Raw genomic sequence first — 21,851 nt, 5'->3', positions numbered from 1 at the left:
ATTACTGAACAGATCAACACCAAATCACAAACAAGCACAATCTGCGTACCAAGATCTAGATTCCTCACACAAGTCTGTGGAAATTGCACGGAATATTTGGCTTTTTGCCCCCCCCCCCTTTTCTCTTGGCCCCGTTTGATGGAGCACCCCAAGACTATCCAGGAAGGAGGAGAGGTGAATTCGCTTTTTTTTGGGAACGTTTCATGAAAATTCGCCATGGAAAAGCAAACCTATTTAAAACACACACACACAATATATATATATATATACACACACACATATATATATATATATATATATATATATATATATATATATATATACACATTCACACACAGTAAAGGCACAAAAACTCACTTGCCTGGTAAACGCATCGTATGATAGAGCAAGCGTACAAGAGAATGTTCCACCTACAGAACCCTCAGATCAGTAATTAAGACAACTCCGTGAAGGATCCGTATGGTAACTACTGTGCACGTGCACTAGCAGGGAAAAAACTTACTTTTTTTTTATTACGTATAGAACAGGCAACCAAGAAGCACATTCCATAGGGTTGTATTCTTTATTTGTGCTCATGTTCAACTTTGGAAAAACAAATTAGAAACACACAAAAACTCCATCAACACAATTACCACAGTCATATCAAATATAACTTACAATCAGAACAGCTGAATAAAAGTCCAATATGTTTAACAGATTGATTATGAGCTTTTCGTGTGTACTACAAGCTGGAAGTGTCATGTTAATACCCGGCCTTTGCTGAATTTCGAATAATTATTTTACAAGTCCAACCATAACTTCGCTTATATCCCACAGTTTTCGTGCAACAGAATCATCCATGGCTTTGGGCAACAGTTCATCCTTTTTGCAATCCCCAAAATACAAGCCTGATACCCCCTCCACTTCTGGAGATGATGCTAAATAAATAGAAGTCTGCGCTCCTTCTAAAGGAGTTTTAAAGAAGGCCCATGACACTAAACTGAAAAGGGGTTTGGCTAGTAAGGGAATGTTGATATACCTGCCTAGATTGGTCCTAACAATCCCAGGATGTAAAGCATTTACAGTGACTCCTGTACCTTCCAATCGCCTGGCTAGTTCCCTGGTAAATAATATGTTGGCCAATTTGCTTCGACTGTAAGCAAAGCTTTTATTGTAGTTTATCTCACTGTTCAAGTCATCAAAGTTGATGTCCCCATATTTGTATAGTTTGGAGGACACTACAATAATCCTGCTTGGGGCTGATTTTTTCAGGAGACCAAGGAGAAGTTGAGTGAGCAGGAAGTGGCCCAGGTGGTTCACACCAAACTGCATCTCAAAGCCATCTTCGGTCTTCATGTACGGACACTGAAATATTCCTGCATTGTTGATCAACACATCCAGCCTGGGCTCATCCTTTGAAGAGAAAAAAAAGTAAAGTAAAGCTTGTCAATGGAGTGTTATGTAATTAATAGCAACGTGAATATGTCGGTCTTAAATCCATATGGGCATCATATAATTCAGCAAATGTAGAAGTGTCTCAATTGGCAAGCAACAGAAAAGCAAAAAATTGTCTTGTTCTTATTCCACTACAAAGGTAAAGTCGCACACTTCACAATTTGTACAGTAAGTGACTGACAACTTTTAGAAAGTTTACCCTCTGCTGATGTATTTAAACTAGGAACCATGTACAAGGGATACTACATTTTAATGAAGAAACAAAATCCCAATGTCTCCTATTAGATGGAAGAGGATATTGGTGATGCTAGTTGGAGCCAAATGTTTCGTGGGCCTCTGCCTAGGCATTTCCATGGTCCTCATGCAATTCTTCAACATTAGTAATGCTTTGGAATTTAATATGGTTGTGGATCACAGCAGCGTAAATGGAGGCCTGCATTGCATACCTGTTGAACATTTGTATCAAAAGAAAGAAAAAGAAAAAAAAATCAGAGGATTGTAGAAGTGACTGTCTGTATGGCGATTGATTCCTTTCCTAGTTCCAGCAGAAAGCTAGAGCCAAAGTACCGATCTATCTATACCACAAATGCTTAATAATTTCACAACAACTCTCAAGAGAGGATTCTCTAGAGAGACAAAAGAAAAGACAAAGGTCCAGAGATAGAGTAGCACAAGGAGAGAATAATGGTAACATACGGAAGGGCAAATGGCAAATTCAAGAGGGTCCATCTGGACAGAGGGAACACCCTTCTCAGCTGTCTCCCCAGATCCTAAACTATCACCTCTGAGCTCATCATGGGACATCTAATAAATTAACACTAACCCGGAACCGAAAGTCTACCAATGACCTTCCACAATAATTTTATATTCCAGCAGTCTGGACACCTCTCTAGCGATGTGTTGCTCTCAAACTAGGTTCATGCTTAACAAGTACCAACACATCCCTGTACATACAAACGTATGGTTTAATGAATATATTCAAGATGCAAAAAAAGAATGTGAGGCGAGTAAAAAGAGTGACAAGAGTTTGGAGGGAAAGAAACAGAAGGGAGTAAAATAGCAGAGAAGGGCGGGCTAATAAAACAGTTGGCGGAGAGGAAGAGGGAAAGGCATTGGTAAATGCAATAGGTTTTGCCTATGTGATTAGTAATAAAGGACAACATTATAATGGGCTGAGCCCGGGAGAACAAAATTGGTGCAGAAATAAAATGCATGGGTAAGAGACTTATGAAGAGTAAAGTGTGTATTACTGCTACAAGCATTTAAATAGCGTATTAAATTAAGAACTAGACAGTGGTTTAATTTTATAATGCACCACAAGTCTTAAGACAAATGTTTGAATCTGGCCATATTTTCACCATATTAACCACAAAGGAATAGTGCATTTCCTTACAGCACGAGACAGTTTCTACTGTCTAGGCGAATTCACATTTACATTTACAAGTACTAATTTATTTACCCAAGTCTTAAGCGTGAGGCGTATGTGAATTAACTCATTTTTTTTAAATACTGTGTTTTGCGGTGTGTAATGACAGTGATAATTACTTGATTCAGCTTTTTTCCATAAACAAATAAACTTCTTACAAAGAACGTTCCATACAAACTAAGTCAGTGAGAAACGCGCACTCAAAGTGCACTGCGCGTAGAGCAGGCCAGAAACCAGGACAATCACAGGCCAGAGACATGGCGGGGAGGGGAGTAGTCGAAGTCTCTCGATTTTAAGGAGAATACTAGTGCAAATGAACATGACTATACCATAAAGTGAAACGCAGCTATTGCTGAACAAAGTGGAGAAGATAATAGTTGCAGCAAAGTTGAAGCAAAAAAGGAAAGTGGGTGGGACTAGGCATCCTACAGTTCAGTGCCTAGCCACACTGTGTGTGTGTTCCTTGTGATAACCAAGTCGACATCGGAGGATGTGCCCTGTCAGCAATTTTCGGAGTTCAGTGACATCCAGGATATATGGGTGGTGAAAGACAAGCACACCAAACAGTCCAATAGGATACCCTTTGTCAAGTTTGCCAAGTTTTCTCAGGCCTGCTGGGGCATGAAGGAGATGCACGATCAGAGCTTCAGTGAAAATAACCAGCTAATTAACCTGGATGTCACCTAACTCCGAAAAGTGCTGGTGAATCACAACCTCTGACATCGACTTGCTGATCACAAGAAACACACACCTGTTGGGAGAGTCGTCCAGACTATCCGATGACAGTCGGAAACTAGAGCCACCTCGTTAATGGTTAGAGTCAGGCTTGCAGTGGAACTTACCTCTCAAGGAAGGCGGTCACTGCAGCACCGCTTCGGCTGCAGAGAGAGGCTGAGGGGTGAGCTGCGATAGGCTTGCTACTCACGTGCCGGAGTTATGTATTCGATAAGTTTGCAATCCTGGAGATTCATTGCTGAAATGGAAGATGGACTAAGCACTCTCTAAAACCAGCTTGCATTGAACATGCATAAAAAGGACGAGGGCCGTGCTTGGTGGACGAGCCACAAACAAGGTAGACATTTTGGTAGATTTGTTGAACAAGCACAGCACAAGCGCTGTGTGAAGCCGTGGTAGAGGAAGTCAAGGCAGCTAGTGAGAGTATTGATTGTTGATGTGTAATGGTATGCGTTGTCACAACACGGTTGTTGTTACGTCCGCGTTGTGACAGCATGCGTGATAATGGGATGCGGCGTAAAGAGGCATATTCCTCAAGGACTTTTTATGAAACAGCAGGGACCCCCTGGTTCCATGGGAACTTCTAGGGAAGGGTGAAGCACTATGTGGGTATCTTCCTAGACCATACGTCTTCAAACTGTGGGGCGCGCCCCCCTGGGGGGGCGCAGTATCCCCTCAGGGGAGGGGGGGGGGCGCACACTCTACCCCACCACTTAACCTTCTATTGTTCCTTCCAGGCCCATTAGGCTTTGTGTGTCTCAGTCCGAGCAGCAGCTGCAGCGCGGGCTGCTGGGGACTCGTCTGGGCAGTGTCTGGAGAGTTATCTCCCGCACGCCCGAGCTTTTCACAGGTCTTTAAAGACCATGTGCAACACATGCATATCTTAGGAACGGAGCACAAAGAGCCAAACAAGAGCTCTAAGCGAGCACAAACTAGTAGAAAAAGCTCAAAGAAGGGTACACAACACAAAAGGGCACAACAAAGCAGAAAATAGCAAAAAGGAAAAAGAAAGTAGCACAAAATGCACATCCCGAGTGCGACCTGTTTTATGCTGCCTTGATGGCATTCATAACTTCCTAAGCTCCAGTCATACAAGGCATGATTGTAGGCTTAACATAATCCCTTTAGAGAAAACCGAAAATAAAGTAACTTTTTTTCTTTTTATGTAGTGTTTTTTGTTCAGGCTTTTGTTTGACCTTTACTACTGTTTCCATGTCGCAGGTAAAGGGGCAGGGCTACATGTTTAGCTGTGTCTGGGAATGCAACCTGCATTCAGACAACTCACTCCTCATTCTCGCCCTTCACTTTCACACTCATCCTGCACTCACAGGGATCACAATGTACTCACACTGATCACCATGCACTCACACCATCTGCTCACCCTGCACTGAGTGACCACACTGCACTATGCCACTCACCATGAACTCACATCGTTCTCCCTCCACTTACCCTGCGGTCACATGAACACACCGCTCACTCTGCACTCACAGTGATCACTCAGCATTCACAATGCTCTTGCGCTGTTCACCCTGTACCTCACCCTGCAGTCACATGAGTACATTACTCACCCTGCTCATGTGACACTTCACTCACCTGTCCCCCACACTGCTCACTCTTCAATCTCATTCAAACAAGCCCGTCACTAACCATACATTCATTGTCCCACTCTGCACTTACATCTGCACCCAAATGGTCACCTCACTCACCCTGCAGCCACTCCTCTCACCCTACTCTCACACTGTTGCATCATTCACCGTGCACTCACATGGGCACTCCTGTTACCCACACAGCGCATGGGGCTAATGTGCCTGCTACAAAAAATGTGTACCATGCAGATCACAGAACTGAGCATTAGTGTTATGTTATACTGCATTTCTAAAGCGCACAGCTACTCAGAGTATCCCGGTGCTGCTACCCTGAAACCCCCACCCACCAGCTAAGCAAGAAGAGCCTCTAAAAGAATGGGCTCAGAACAATAGTGTTTTTAAGTTCTTTTTGAAGACAGCCGGATCAGAAACCCTCCTGAGAGCAAGAGGAAGCTCGTTCCAGGGTAGGCCTGCCTTCGCGGGTGAAAGAGCAGCCACCTAACCTCTGGCGCAAAAAGCGCGGGTTCTGGATAAGGAGTTGGTCAGAAGACCGCAGAATCCTGGAAGGGATATAGAAAGCAAAACGCTTCTGCAGATAGTGAACTACGTTAGCCCTATAAAAAAGTGAAATGTTGGTCAGAAAGTGGCTATAGAGAGATGAGGTGCATTGTTGGGGAGTAGTAGTGAGGGAATTCATGGAGAAGGAGGAAATGGGAAAGGAGGCGCTCAAAGATTCGATTGAACAAGCCCACAGGATGCCGGGTACACGGCCACCTCCAGGGCCCCTCACAGGCCGGTGATTGCCTGTTTTCTAAATTATCAGGACATAGACTTGATATTGTGAGAAATGAGGAGCACAGGTGAGGTCCGACTAGGCAATACAAAGATAATGTTTTCTCCGGATTACTCTAGAGATGTCCAGAAACAGAGGAGAACCTTTGACTACGTCAAGGAATAGTTGAGGACCCTTCATATACAATATATCTTACTCTACCCTGCCAAACTTGAAGTACTATTCCAGAATAACACTTTCTTCTTTAAAACACCATAGGCGTGGGCCTGGATAGAGGAACGCCCCCCTAAATCGCAAAGAATGGAATCGACGTAGGTCCAGCGACCGGCCATGTGCACTACTGCAAGATCCAAACTGCAGGATACAGCATCGAAGCATTGTTTGGGAAGGAGATCCAAGCCACAAAGAAGCACACCATGGAGGCATGATAGGAATCAGGAAGAGAAGACCCGCAGCTCGGACATGATCGGAGGGTCAGGCTGCGGGGATGACATCTCCCAGGAGCCATCCCCAACAGGCCACCCAGTCATGTCAGAACAGGAACACGCAGAGGACACGGACAGCAATCACCTACTCATGCAAAAGATTACCAGGCTAGGGGAACAGAAGGCGGAAATTGACACTGGTGAAACACATTGGCCAAAAACACTAGATGGGAGCAAAGAAGAATGAGACCGGAACAATAAATCGTTAAGCCCCAACAGGCGACAAGACTCTGGCTGCGCTAGTATTCTTTACTTTGCTTTGTTGATAAACATTTGATTAGGGGGTGGGGGGGGAGAGGAGGTCAGGAATACAGACCTCTCAAACTTTGTCTGCACCAGTTTTGTTTACTTGAGGGATGGGCATGGGAAGTAGGAGTGTGTGGGTGGGGGGTTTGTTGGGGGTTTTGCCAGGGAATTTTCTATGTCTAGTAATGTTGATTTCTTTATGGCCAGTATGTGGGATATTTGGAGGGAGGGTGGGAGGAGTCGGCGGCCAGTGCTGAAAAGAGGCTGCTACTAGCCATCGTAGACATGCATTTATATATGCTCGGTCCTGACTTGGAACTTCAACGGACTAGGTAACAAAATCAAGAGGGGGCTAGTCATGAGGTATTTTAAGAGACTCCAACCAGATCTAATCCTCCTGCAGGAAACACATTTGATGGGAGCCAACTGTGCCTTTCTGGGAAGAGGGACATATACCACACTGAACACGTGCTGGGTTTGGTCTAGGGATGTAGCTGTTCGAATTTAAAAAAATCACCTCCCTTTCTGACAAATATAATTTGGACGGACCCTGGGGGCACGATTGTGGCATTATGAGGGACTTGGGGATGGAAGGCACTTACATTAGTCAGTGGTTATGTGCCCCCACGACTACAGGCTCAGACTCTAGACAAAGTAACCGAGATTCTTCTGGAATCCAATCCTTCCACACACAATTGGGAGGGGGGGGTTTAATGACGTAGTCGACCCACTGATGGACCACACAGGCGTGACTGCAGGTTCAAGTAGACCTACCCAACAGGCTGAATTTCTGAATACCCTGAGCTTGACTGACTTATGGCGTCCACTCCACCGAGTGGACCATAGCTAGTCCTTTTATTTGGGAGCGCATGGAGTTTTTTCCAGGTTGGATTATCTCATCGAACCTGCGAAAGAGATCGAAACAGTACAAAGGGCTGACTACCTAGAGAGAGGTATATCTGACCATTCACCCCTATGGCTAACAGTCGGTGGAAATTCGGGTACAGGCAAGCGGGAATGGAGACTGAATGCATAGGATTTGAGAGACAGGAAAGTGACAGGTAAGATCAGAGCAGACACAGAGTTGTACTTCAAGGAGAACATGGTTTTTTTTGCCTCGGCTGTCACTTTATACCAAGCTTACAAGACAGTACTAAGAGACAGACCTCAAAACATAATAGCCCTCAACAAGAGGGACGAGTCCTTTGAACTAGAGGCCTTAGAGCAGAAACTGTTAGATCTGGAGAGACTCGTAGCACCGATCGGCACAGACTCGGGCAGATTGCAGTAACGCATAGAGAATATCGAGCTCTGGCAGAGAGGGAGACCAAAACCATACTTCAGGCCATACAACAAAGACTCTATGAAATGGGAGACAGGGCAGGGAAACTGCTTGCATGGCTGGGTAGGAAGGAGGTAGAGGCTAGGTGGGTTGATATGATATGAGTCAAGGAGGAGACGCATACAACTGCACCAACCTTTACGGGCGCATTTGCCAAATACTAAAAAGCACGACCTCTCGCAAACGAGGCCCAAATCAGTAACTACTTAATACGATTACAACGCCCACCCTTGCACAGACTGAGAGATTAGAACTTGATAAAGATATCTCCTAGACAGAAGTAGTGGACACTATTAGCAAGATGAAAACGGGGAAACTCCCGGGTCCAAACGGACTACAGGCACAATTTTTAAAAAGTAATGCCAGCCTGCTAGGTCCACATCTGTTAAACATGTACCTTGCAGCCCAAACTGAGAGGTCACTTCGGCAAGATCTCTACAATGCAACAGTGGTTGTCAGCCACAAAAAAGGGCAAACCCCCCACGGACTGCGGGTCCTATTACCCCACCTCATTACTTGATGTAGAGACAAAGATCCTGGCCTCAATTCTTGCGGCTTGACTGCTGCCTGTAATCACATCACTTGTTCACTGTGGCCAATAAGGTTTAATGCCCAAACGAGCCCTGCGCTTTAACCTTCATCGCTTACCCAACTGGCTGGACACAGTGAAAGATAGGTCCACCCGCACGTATTTCTTTCATTAGATGCCGAAAAGGCTTTGATGTGGTCCATTGGCCGTATATGTGACAAACACTGTTGAAGTTTAGATTTGGCCCATCTGCCTTGCCTGGGTAGAGATACTATATACCAACCCGAATACCAAGGTGCAGGTAAACAGGGTACTATCGGACACATTCCCTACACAGAGAGGCACCAGACAGATGTAAATGTAAATGTTTTTGAGCTTGTAAAGCGCACTGCTACCCGTCCATAGGTCTCCTGGCGCTGTATAACTCTGGGGAACCCGTCCTGGCTTTCCCTGTGGGATGGTCCCTTGCTGGGAGTCCCCAAGGTGGGGCCAGGCATCCCCGGAATTGGTGGGGCCGTTGTGGAGATTAGGCAAGCTAATGCCCAGAGTTGCCGAGTGGAACCCCTGATTAGAGTAAGCACCGAAGCGAGAATTATTGAGTCCGCTGACCAAGGTCCACGACCCTGCCGCGTCGGGAATTGAACCCTGGTCCCGGGCCGACTTCTGCTCTCGGGCCTGCCGCCTCTAACCAGTGAGCCACACTACTCCACTATCCCCCCCTCCTGTTTGCCCTAGTACTGGAACCTTTTGTGCCTGGTCAGGGATTACTCATCCAGGAGTGGCTTCAACAATGAAAATGGGTGCCTCCCGGAGGAGCGAATTTCACTCTACGCAGATGACATATTGCTATATGTCACTAATCCCAACAGGACACACCCTCTGATCCTACAGGTGTTTGAAGAGTATGGCAGATACACAGGTCATAAAATAAAGTGGGACAAATTCAGCCTATACACGGTGGGAGGTACTTTGGATATCCAGACACTCCCCGGTTACCAATATTTAGGTCCATTTATAACTATCCATGAACCTTGCTCAAAATATCAAGCGGGCTCTAGTGGACTTCAGGGGTGATGTAAGAAGATGGGAGACAATTGCCCTTAAGATGATAGGCAGAATAGCCATGTATAAGATGACAACACTTCCGAAACTACTCTACGTATTGCAAAATATGTACTGTAGACTGCCAGAGACAATCTTTAAGATGATAAATGAGGAGCTATGCGCTCTACTATGGGATGGGGGACACCAGAGAGTAGCACTGAGGACGTTACAACATAGTCAATACAAGAGGGGAATCACCCTACCAGACATACAATCATACTACAGAGCTGCTCACCTGGTGGTGATCAATGACTGGGAACATATAGCAGGAGGGCATCCAACCTATGCCCTTGAAAGGATCCAATTCCAGAAACATACACATCGTCGCTACATATATGGGGGAGCGGGTCTCAGCTGCCTACTTCCTGCTACCCAAAGAACTCTTAGAGGCCTGGAAAGGGGCAGAGGGACAAATGAAATGGGCAAAGAGGTTAACGTGGGAAGCTACTGTGGGAGGGTACGAGACTGCCCGAGATAACTAGACTCCAAGTTTTTAGACACTGGAACACAATTGAGATCTCCCGGCTGGGCGATATCCTGAAAGAAGGAGCCCTCATCCCCTTTGTGGCACTCCAAGCCGACTATCACCTGAATGACACCCAAAGATACAAGTCCCTCCAACTAGAACACGCCTGGAGGGCAGAAAAGATAGACACGGCAGATATCCCAGAATGTGCGCCCCTATAGGGTAGGTTACTACAGGAGTAGGTGAACAGTAAGGAAATCTCATGGACATATAGAACGTTAATTAATAATATTCCTGACAACTTGACAGCTTTATGATCTAAATGGGAACACACCACAGGACCAATGAAGGACAGACTGGGAAGCGGCCCAAATGCACCCACGAGAAGTAGCCATTAAGTGTAGACTTCGCATGATTCAGTTTAAAATATTACACAAGGAGTATTATGACAGGGCATGCCTGCACGAAATAGGGAGAGCAGAGACACCTAATTGCTTGCACTGCAAGACAGAAAGGGTTACATTTGTGCACACACTTTGGGAATGTCAACAGATTAGAACATTCTTGTCCCAGATACTGGAGGAGGTTAGCAAGGTACTGGGAATGGAACTCCCCACAGATGCCAAGTTTATTCTTCTAGAGGTGTCCTCAGATGTAGATCTCCCACGCACTAAACTTCTACTATGTAATCTGGGCCTTGTGGTGGCAAAGAGAGATGTAGCCCGACATTTGGAAGCGCCCACTCTCCAGACGATGGTAGAGTGAGCATGGACATGTGTATGGTCGCTGAGAGGGTGGTATATAAGGCGAGAGGATGCCCCAAAATGTTTAAGAAAATTTGGACCGCCTGGATGAGCTTTTATGGACTTGAGATATTAGGGGGAGGAATAGAATCCCCATTGACGCATCAAAGTCCTGGAGAGGTGGAGAGGAGGTGAAGGCCTTCCTGCCCAGTTTACCCATTATCCCCAGAGATCAGGCATGAGATAATAGACACCTACACGACATATACACAGGTGATGGGCAACTGGATTGGTAATTCTGAATATGCTGTGTTCATTCAGATGTGTTGTAATGTCACCCTACACTGTAATGTGATACATAAGCAAGACCTATATATCAATGTATTGGCTTATTTTGTTTTGTTCATAATAAAATAAAAGAAAAAGTTTAATTTTTTTTTTTTTTTTTTTTAAAGAAGATGGACCAGTTGGGAAGAGGGGAACAGTTACTCTTGGGGAGGGCAGGCGACTTCATTGGGTGCCTGGTGGCCACAATTTGCGGACTGTTACAGATCTCCACCCCCCGTCCCCTGCCATCAACCTCCCTATTTGTCCATGCATCAGGCAAACCGCTCACAAGATACCATTTCTTTCACGTAGTGCACAAGGCCTCGCAGGCAGCTGGTATCCAGGTAAAGTTTAATCCCAACTCCTTTAGGATAAGTACAGCAACATCAGCAGTGAGGGCAGGGCTTAGCTTCGAAACAGTCAAGGGGATTGGCAGGTGGAAGTCGGACTGCTATAGGCGCTACATGCGTCTCCACATGATGAAGGCATTTTTTGAACCCTCATGGGAGGAATTAAGTAATAGTCGAGCTCCTCTCAGTATTTCATAGCTCACATGGCACCAGCCAGTGTTTGGATTCTCGAGGATTCCTACGTTCGACGGGCAGTTCCGCTTTTTTCAACCTGTAACATGGTCAGGCAGTGGAAGCTGGTCTTCAGATCCATTGCTTTGGTAAAGGTAGTCTGCGCCTGGATGGTCTTTGTCAACTCATCGAGGAGGTTTTGCACTGCCGGCTACCACCGCCTGCGCTCATCATTCTACACAAAGGGGGCAATGACTTGGAAACAATAGGCAGAAGAGCCTTATTTGAGAATTTAATGGTGGAAATCACTTGATCAGCAAAAAGATATCCCTGTTCTGTCATCGCATGGTCGCACATCATACCTAGATGAGTATGAAGGTCAGGCCTGTCTGCTAAGGGCTTTCATGAGTCAGCCAGGCGCCTGAATAACCGAATGAAGCAGCTACTCAATACAGCACCGTTAAGTAACCATTCCTCATGAGGGCCTTCATGAGGAGTCACTGTTCCACAGGGACGGGGTCCACCTGTCGGACATTGGTCATGATTTGTCGAAAATTTGGTTGGCTTTGCAATACATAATTTTTCTCATTGCTATGTATGGCAAGACTTTGGGGGGAGGCATTGCTGGTCAGGAAACCACCCAGGCCTGTGGTAGGGAAGGAGTCATGTTTAGACACAAAGCAGGTGGACAACCTTGGCATCAGGAATAGAAGGTAAATTTAGGTTGAAATTGGAAGCCTTTGGCTCAAACCAGGGATGGGGTACTGCGGTAAACAGAGTGGCTTGAGACACCAACTACAGCGATTGTCCATAGGCTCCCACGGTACTCTATTACATTGCCCTGGGGATGTTGGGGAATGGGGACTGCGCCAGGGGACCAAAGGTGTGGCCCGGTTGCCCAGGCCCATCTCCCATTGGGTAACGGGGAATACTTTCTTGGGTTGGCTCTGGCATGGATGTGTTGGGGGTCAAGATTTCATGCTGGACCATGCTCCCTCTATCTTGAAGGAGCCGGTGAGTTTGGCTTGTGATGTGCAACTTGTTGGGGGGGGGGGGGGGTTTACACGAACCCCGAGACCATAGGAATAGTTGATACCATGTGTGCCTGGGGAGTGTTCAACCAAGATTCCTTCAAGAGCTATTGTTAGGAGATTATATGTATTTGTAAACCCCAATTAAGTGCTGTACATATTGTAAATAATATGCATGAATGCTGTAAAATGTTTTTAATGCCATGTTTATGGATTGTAATAAATACAGCCAGAGAATTGTTATACTCTCTAATGCAGGAACGTCGTTAGCTTGTCTCTGTCTTCCAGGGGAAGACTCCCACCTCAGATTGTGGATGAGTGGACAGTGGGTGGATTCGAAGAGGTTTCTGTATGGTTCCTCACCTGTAGTTTTTTTAAGATGTCCTTAGTATCCCTCAGGAACGAGGGCATTTGGCTACTAGTGGTTTAAGAAAAAAGTCAAAACTGTGAGGCGGGTTCCAGCACAGAACCGATCCCAGACACTATCGGGTGGTGGGTGGGTTTTCTTGAGAACCTTGGGGAAGATATAGAAATGTGGCAACTTTGGTTGATTTTTAGAGAGGAAGTCCACCTCCTTTTGAGTTTCCCAGCTGTTTTCTAAGGATTCTTTGATCAGGAAAGAAATTTCACGGCTTCTTATCCCCAACCCCTCCCCAAGAGTTACCTTTCATGGCAGCCTGTACCCAAGCCCTTCCTTGAGTTGCCACAGCTTTATGACTCGGCAGCAAGCTCCTTGACCCTGCACGGAGCCACATAAAATCTTTGGAGGGTATTATCTAATTTACAAAAAATTAAATACATTCATAAATAAAGTGTAATTTACCACATTAAATAAAGTGTGCACATAATTAGCAGTAAGTAACCATATTTAGCAATTATAAGTACATACTCGAGTTAACATGTTATAATGAATCAAGTTAGCCTTATGTTAATGTAATTTTGAATATCGACTTTAAATATTTAAGGCTAAAAGGTCTGCACTCATTTTCACAGTTGTTTTGCACAAGATGTTTTCTTTCCCGTCACCACCTGTCTTAGTTCCTTTATTGAGGAAACCCGTTTCTTAGATCCTCACCAGGCGGGCTTTCGTCCAGCTCATTCTGAAGAGTCTGTTGTTCTCTCTGTACTGGATGAGCTTAGAAGTGGCGCTGACATCAATTCCCCTAAGGCCCTGGTTCTCCTGGATTTGTCTGCTGCCTTTCACACGGTCGACCATACCATCTTGCTCGATCGTGTCTGGGGCGCGGGGATTCGGGGAACCGCCTTGTCATGGGTAACCTCATTTCTAGAAAACCGCCATCAGGCGGTCCAGTTGGCTGATTTCTCTGCTCCTCCTCGTCCGGTCTCCTGTGGTGTTCCCCAGGGATCGTCTCTTTCTCCTTTACTCTTTAATCTCTACATCCTTCCTCTCATCTCTGCTCTTCATACACTGGACGTCACGGTGTTTAATTACGCCGATGACCTCCAACTCATCTTTAATCTCTCCTCCTCCTCTGCTTCTGCTCTTAACGTTCAATCCACAATGCTCTTTATCAGGGACTGGATGAACTCTAATCATCTTAAACTGAACCCCGATAAGACTGAGCTAGTACTCACGGGTGGCATCTCCAGCTCCTGGTCCTCTGCATTCTGGCCCTCCTCCTTGGGCCCATCTCCCCCTCCCTCTACCTCCGTTAAAACTCTTGGGATAAGAGTCAGCTCTGATCTCTCTATGCACTCTCAAATTAGCGCTGTGGTATCATCCTGTTCCCTCAAGCTCCGCGTCATACGCAAGATCTCTCGCTTCTTCTCCACTGCAGCTCTGAAAATCATTCTACTAGCTATGATTGTATCACGCCTGGACTACGGTATTGCACTATATGCCGGGGCTCCATCATACGAGCTGCGACATCTCCAATTGATTCATAATCAAGCCGCTCGTCTTAATTTTAAACTGCCCAAGCATCATCATGTCACTCCTCTGCTAAAATCCTTACATTGGCTTCCTCTATCTGAACACTCTTTGTTCAAAATGGGATGCTTGATCTTTCAGGCCTTAGCAGGCAGTGGGTCAGCATTTCTAGCTTCTAAAATCACAGCTTATGTTCCTAACAGGGACCTGCGGTCCTCCTCCAAGCTCCTCTTGTGCGTCCCCCGATTTAGGAGAAAAAAACATGGCGGCATGAGGTTCTCTACCGTGGCCCCAGCCTTTTGGAATGCTCTTCCCTTTAGTATTAGGACAGCTGCCTCCTACTCGATCTTTCGCAGGGCTCTCAAGACCCAGCTCTTTTCACGTGCTTTCTCTCAATAGGCAGCCTCCCTTCCTGCTTTTCCGGTATGTCCGTCTTCAGCGCCAAGAAACTGTTCGGTATACGGGCGCTTTATAAATGTTTTAACTTCAACTTCCCTACCCACTGCAGATGCTGTAATTTTTCAGACACCTTATTTTAGTTTGTGAATAGGTATTTTTATGTATTACACAACTAATAGTGAGGTTCTCTCTGTGAGGCGAAGAAGATGCCTGGAAGTGAGACTCGTGGGAGGACCTCAGAACCACTGATTCTGTTCAGTGTAAAAACTCCAGGACTAAGACGTGTTTACACTATTGTCATAGTACGAGGAATAAGGGAGTTTATCGGCTGAAATGTTGCACTTATAGTTCTGTTGAATTATGATAGCATGTGTTCCTTAGACAAGTGCGCAAGAGTTAGAGCGAGAGAACATAGAGGTTGCCTTAGAAGAAGTTTGCTGACTTAGAGCAGTGAAGACCTTTCTTGATTCTGCTAATCTTTACTGCTTGAGTGCAAAGGCTTCATGCCTCAGCATTCCAATTCTCTTATCGGAAACCTTCATTTTGTTTTCTGAAGAGGACACCTTACATTATTTGCCTCAACCAAATGCCCCACTTGGTCTATTCTTTATAGCATGGATTAGAGGTTGTCCTTTATAGAACACACGTCCTGGATATTCGGTTTTCTTTATGCTATCTTGGTTCCTGTAGTGTTTTATCTTATGCTAATTTATGACAATTTAAATATTTAATGAAAATGCTTACACTTTAAATATCTGATTATCAAGGATTTTAACCAGACTACATGTGTTAATAAATCCCTTTAAAATCACGTCAAACCTCTTTTTTTGATTTTTGTTTAGTCCCAATTGGTCTTCACGGTTTATGGTAATTAATGTAAATATTAGCTCCTTATCCACTCTCCTTTCAACTAACAAAGGTCCATGCAGCCAATCACACAGTAAGGTGATTAGCTGGTTATCCTTGGCATAGGTCATAAAGGTGACACCATGTTATCTGCTCAAGTTGGCAACATACATATAAAACAATTTTGGGCTTAAAGATGAACCCTGTGTGACCCCTTGCATGTCTAGATGCTGAAATGCAGAATAAGATCTTAACTGCTTGGGTACTGTCCTGCAATTAAGTGCTTACCTATCTCATTGCTGGGCCTCAGGTGCCAATTTCATGTCGCTGATGGAATTGGAACAAGTAGAGAGATTAAAATAACAGGAGCTACACTGCCACCATTGTCTTAAACCCAGCACAGGTCGCCAACCACCTTAATCAGGGCTGACACAGAACTATGGAGTATGTAATCCTGATAGAGCAGGGTTAAGAATGGAATCAGAGTCCAAGAGAGGTGATGACAGAAATTATTGCCACAACAAGTTAATTTGAACGCATAGAAGATAAATAATATAATAGTTACTAGGAGTATAAGGATCTACTGTTTTTCAAGATACAGGAAAACAATAGCATGCTTCCAGGACCGAGTACCACAGAAGACAAAGTGTTTCACAGATATGTGATCAATGGGCTAAGCTTACCAATGCTAGAATACAACAATTGCAAAAAGAACAATTGATGGACAGAATGCAGAACAATGCCATACATTCACTACCCCAGTACAGAGATCTGGGCCTAAATCAATTGTTTTTTTGCTCACCATGCCATTCCAGTTGGGACCCAGCCATATGCAAATCAGTCCTGACCCTGCGCCCAGTGGGAACAGTCCAGCCCGAACTACCAGGCCAGGTCCTCCCTGGACTGGAAACTAGCATCCTAGGACCGGTTTCGGGCTTTCAGCCCTCGTCAGCCAGGATAGCTTGACTCCAGTGGCATGGAGAGCACGGGACTCCCGTCTGAGCATACCCGTCCCACTCATGGTAACAAATGCAAAAAGAACAATTGATGGACAGAATGCAGAACAATGCCATACATGCACCCCAGTACAGAGATCTGGGCCTACATCCATCGTTTGTTTGCTCAGCATGCCATTCCAGTTTGGACTCAGCCATATGCAAATCAGTCCTGACCCTGCGGCATGAGGCACAGGGTCAGACTGATTTGCATATGGCCATGTCTGAACTGCGGTGGCGGAGTGAGCTAAAGAATGATGATGGATTAAACTCAGATCAGTTGACTGGGGGTGAGTGCTTGCAATGTTCAACACTCCGTCCATCATCCCCTTTGTTTTTTTTTTCTTTGTTTGCCCTAAGTTGGCAGGGTATGCCCAGACGTGGGTCCCTTGCTCACTTTGCCATTGGATTCAAGCTAGCCTGGCTGACGAGGGCTGATTAGCCATAAACCGGTCCCAGGATGCTGGTTTCCGGTCCAGGGAAGACATGGCTTGGCAGTTCGGGCTGGACTGTTCCCATGAGGCACAGGGTCAGACTGATTTGCATATGGCCATGTCTGAACTGGGGTGGCGCAGTGAGCTAAAGAATGATGATGGATTAAACCCAGATCAGTTGACTGGGGGTGAGTGCTTGCAATGTTCAACACTCCGTCCATCATCCCCTTTGGTTTTTCAGAATACAACAATTGAGCAGGACACACTACACAGGGGGAAACGGATTTAACTAAAAGCACATATTTATTGATCAATTTTGGGGTTAGAGAGTCAAAGTCTGCAGAAACAAGTGAGAGATGAACCTGGATAGAACAACTGCAGCCCTTTAACGTATAAAACATTGAAAGTATTAGCAATGGAAAATGTTGAAAAAAACTAACATGAGGTTTGTCAGTGAAGAAACTGGCCAAAGATTCAGACATTTCCTGGGACAGAAGCAGTACTGGAGAAGTGCAACAAGGATGATAAAAAAATTAAATAAAAAATGTAGAATTTTGTATTATTCCGAGATGCAGCAATTTGTTTTCCCAGGCGAGTGGTTTTCCTAACTTGTATTTTAGTTGTTCAAGGCAGCTGAATAAGTCAATTTCTCATCAAAAATGTAGTCTCACCTCAAACTCTGCTTTAAATATCTATATTCAAGTTTCAGTTCTATGAAATCAGGCAAAAACAGGGGTCCGAAGGACTGGGCCTGCAACTACAATACATCTGTACCGACGAAAGACCCTTATAACGAAGTAAGTAAAGCAAGTTTGGGGTGGAATGTACGCTTACATCAGTACGTGACTTTGTGCAGGTTCTTTCTGGATCACTAGAGGAACAAACATATTGTTGGTGGAGAGGGGAGAGGCAGGTAATATGCACAGGGCTCAATCAGCCTTAGTTAGTGCACATGGGTGCAGGGATGTGGGGGACGTTGGTATAGAAATAGAGTATTGGTGAATGAATTGTGTGAAACTGGAGCAAGTGATGACATTAACCAGCTTGGTATTAAAATATTTGCGGTAAATGCGCAATTTTAGAACGTGATAGAGGCTGGTGCAGCAGAGAATGCAAGGGACTGGGAGGAATACCAGGTTATGACAGGCAAAGAGGTTTGGCGCGTGGGTGGGCCACATCGTGAAATTCCTTATTTACCTGGATCACCCCATGACAGAAACGTTGCACGGAGCTCAGAGAGGCCAGATCCAGGTGTCGGATGACTACCTCCCCAAGCTCATCGACGCCGCCCTCTGCAGCCTCGCGCAGGATGTCTCGCGCCGCCTCCTCCGCCCGCTGCCTGTCTCTGCAGGCCAAGATCACCCGCGCTTGTCTCTTCACTAGCTCGGTAGCAGTAGCTTTACCGATGCCACTGTTGCCACCAGTTATGATAACCGTCTTGCCCCGCATGAGGTTAAGCGGGCACCGTCGGAGCCCAGAAGAAAAGAGCCGACGGCTCAGCAGCAAAACAGCGCCCCCCAGCCCCAGGGCAGCGGCGGTAAGCAGCACAGTCCCTGACATGCCAGAAATAGACATCGAGATAAGACTGTCGAGCCTGTGACTGCCTGACCTTTCTACACCTCTAAACTGGGCTGTGGCCACCATTGTAAAACGCCCCATTTTCGATAGTGGTATATCTTGAGTCCGTTGAAATATAAAGAAGTCAAGAAAGCAACTTAGTTGCTAGGTATCTTGATAGTTTATAAATACTACAAAGCATACTAGCGAATGGAAGAAACACTTTATTGTAAATTAGAGTAAAACGTAATTTGTAATATATTTAGTTTCTGAAGCAAAATGCGGTAAACAAAACCAGTGAATGAGTTATATGAACTACCTACTTTATTAATTATTAGTAGTAATGAGGTTACACATACAAGCAATACAACGTTGTTCCATTACAAGATGGCCGCTCCATTTTAACAAGGAAAGAAGACGGTGCAATTTGTCTCACGCTTCGTGTGTAAATCACGCCCTTGTCACTCGGCCCTGTCTTCCCTCGCGCAGGCGCAGCTAATCTGCTCTAGCACTTATATTTGTATATTGGGAGTTTCCTTGTTCACCATGAATATTGAGGGACGTCTACCATCTGGTTGATAACCATCTGAAACCCAGAGTGCGATCTCAGCTTCCATTAATATATGCCAACATTCTAAAAGCGGAAAGTGGGAGATTTTAAAAAAGAATCGGGAGAGTGTATTACTCCCATAGGTTTACGTTGAAGCAGAAGCAATGTCAGACATTTATTTATTAATGTATGCGTTTTTATATAGCGCGGTGTAGTATCTTCTGTTAGAAATAAACAGGAGGACTTTACCTGAAGGCGTCAGAGCGCTTCACAATAGAAACAGTAATGATACATGAGGAGAAAATTACAAGTGAGCATATTACAGAAATAAACATTAAATTACATGAGGTAAAAGTGACAATTGTGAGCAAACAAAATACATGAGGTAGCAAACTGTGCAATAGACGAGGAGAAAGTGACGTGCGCAGGTTACAAGAGAAAACAAACTACAAGTAGAGGTATAATACTGCAATATATGGCAGACACTCACGCACAAGAACAAACGTTATGTAGGCAATGGTGGCACTTGTGCAAGTATCTAAAGCAAACAATATGTGAGAGGTAGCATACAGAGTGTTACAAGAGAAAAGCGGCGTGTGCATGTTACAAAAGAGTACCAAACACAGGTACAAGGATAATACTGCAATAAACGGCAAACACTCCAAACACAAGAACACTTCCATAGTCATGGAAGGCACTTCCATAGTCATGGAGAATAGAATTTCCTATAGTGCAGGGTCTTCCTTCAGATAATAGAGAGGGCGTGAATTAAATTTGGAAGTGTCTTTGGAGGAGGAGAACTTTGAGATCCGTTTTGAAAGCCTGGGAGGAGGAGGTGGTCCGGAGCTGAGGCGGAAGTGAGTTCCAGATTCTCACTGCGTTGCCTGAAAAGGATTGGGCCATTGATCTTTCCTTCTTGAAAGTGGGAGGTTCAAGCAGTAGATTTTCTGCATTACGTGATGGTCTAGACCCTCCAGAGAGTTTCACTTTATTCGTCAGGTAGCGTGGAGAGGAGGAGTGCAAGGCTTTGTGGGTGATACAGGCAGTCTTGTAGATAGCTCTAGCCTCGATGGGAAGCCAGCGGAGGGAGGATAACATCGGTGTGATGTGGTCACTTCTTTTGGCCCCATAAATGAAACGAGACAGCCAAAGTAAAGACAATTTTTGGCGTAAAAAATCTGGATTTTCTCGCCCGAATCGAGTCTGTTGGCATGTATGGGAGATTTAGATACCCTGTAATATTAGCAGGGCACTAGTCCTAAAAAAAGAAGTGGGGGGACGCTGTCACCTTTCGTGACGTCATGACAGGAAGTGACAGTCACAAAAGGTGGCTTGCACCAGCGGGCTCATTGCCTCCCCTCACTAACCCCTTAGATGCGATTGCTCCACGCTTGTGGCTCATGCTGCCTCTCAGCCCCAGGGTCACAGGGTCAGATTCCACTGGCTGTTCTCTGTTGCGTTAGCTTAGTCTGAAATCACATTTAAAGCGTTTGGCCTCTCTGGGACGAGATCCGAGGCCAAAGATTGAAGTCCAGCTGTTTGGCAGGGAGGACGGCGACCACCCGGTAAAATAAGTGGGGGGACCTGTCCACCCGCGTGGTACCCCGACTCGAGCCCTGAATAATAGGACCTCAAAAGTGAGGTTGTAAGTTAGACCTATAAAATGATGTCCTGGCCCGAAATAAAGGCGCATTCAAAAAGACAAAGGTCTAGATTTATCATATTTTCTCAACTCAGCGCAAGTTTGTCTTTAATTGGAGCTCAAGTATACATGCAAATACACCCAATTGAGCTGGGAGACTCCCTATATTTTAAGCAAAAATTGCTTTATTTTAGGTGTTTCCTGCCTGAAATTGCCTCTCATTCAATAGAAATCAACGGAGCAAAGAAAAAATTTTTTTGTAGTCCTCATACGCTATCAGATAAATTTGAGCTTATTCTGTTCAAGTTCAAGTTCAAAAGACCTTTATTCGAATTTCATAAAATTCATAAAAGTACCAATAACAACAACAATTCATTAGATAAATATACAAACAAATAAAACAATGTTATACAGAGCAGCATTACATGATTTCGTATTATACGGCAGTATTACACAATTTCATATTGTACAATTCCATACGGTAACAGTGCAGTGCACTTCATTTCATTATATTATTTACATTGTAGCAGCATTAAAACTAATTATATTCAGGGATTTTCCATCGTTTTACGGGCTCGTATGGCCGATCTTAGGAAAGTGCTGGTGCGAAAAGTCAATTAATCGTTATCCAAATTAACCAGCATGATGTATGATTCTTTGAGTGTGAGTGGTCTATGCTTTTTGAAATAAGGAGTTAAAAACCATTTAATGAATCTAAAATAAAATTTACTGAAAAATAGGAAGTGCAAATCGTCCTGTGTACTCACAC

The 21,851-nt window shown here is 44.9% G+C and overlaps 1 protein-coding gene across 1 annotated transcript; it reads right to left on the bottom strand.

Annotated features, from left to right (window-relative positions):
* Positions 1–543: 543 nt before the first annotated feature.
* On the bottom strand, positions 544–18,916 carry RDH14 (retinol dehydrogenase 14). Its single transcript, XM_078647752.1, has 2 exons — positions 18,531–18,916; positions 544–1,392 (listed from the first exon to the last, which is right to left on the bottom strand). The coding sequence occupies exons 1-2, from the start codon at positions 18,906–18,908 to the stop codon at positions 775–777; spliced, it is 996 nt and encodes a 331-aa protein (XP_078503878.1). The 5' UTR covers positions 18,909–18,916; the 3' UTR covers positions 544–774.
* Between the last annotated feature and the right edge of the window lie 2,935 nt (positions 18,917–21,851).

This window comes from Lissotriton helveticus, chromosome 6, assembly GCF_964261635.1.
Source record: "Lissotriton helveticus chromosome 6, aLisHel1.1, whole genome shotgun sequence".
Lineage (NCBI taxonomy): Eukaryota > Metazoa > Chordata > Amphibia > Caudata > Salamandridae > Lissotriton > Lissotriton helveticus.
The sequence above is the reverse complement of the archived record's forward strand: the minus strand, read 5'-3'. Positions and strand labels throughout refer to the sequence as shown.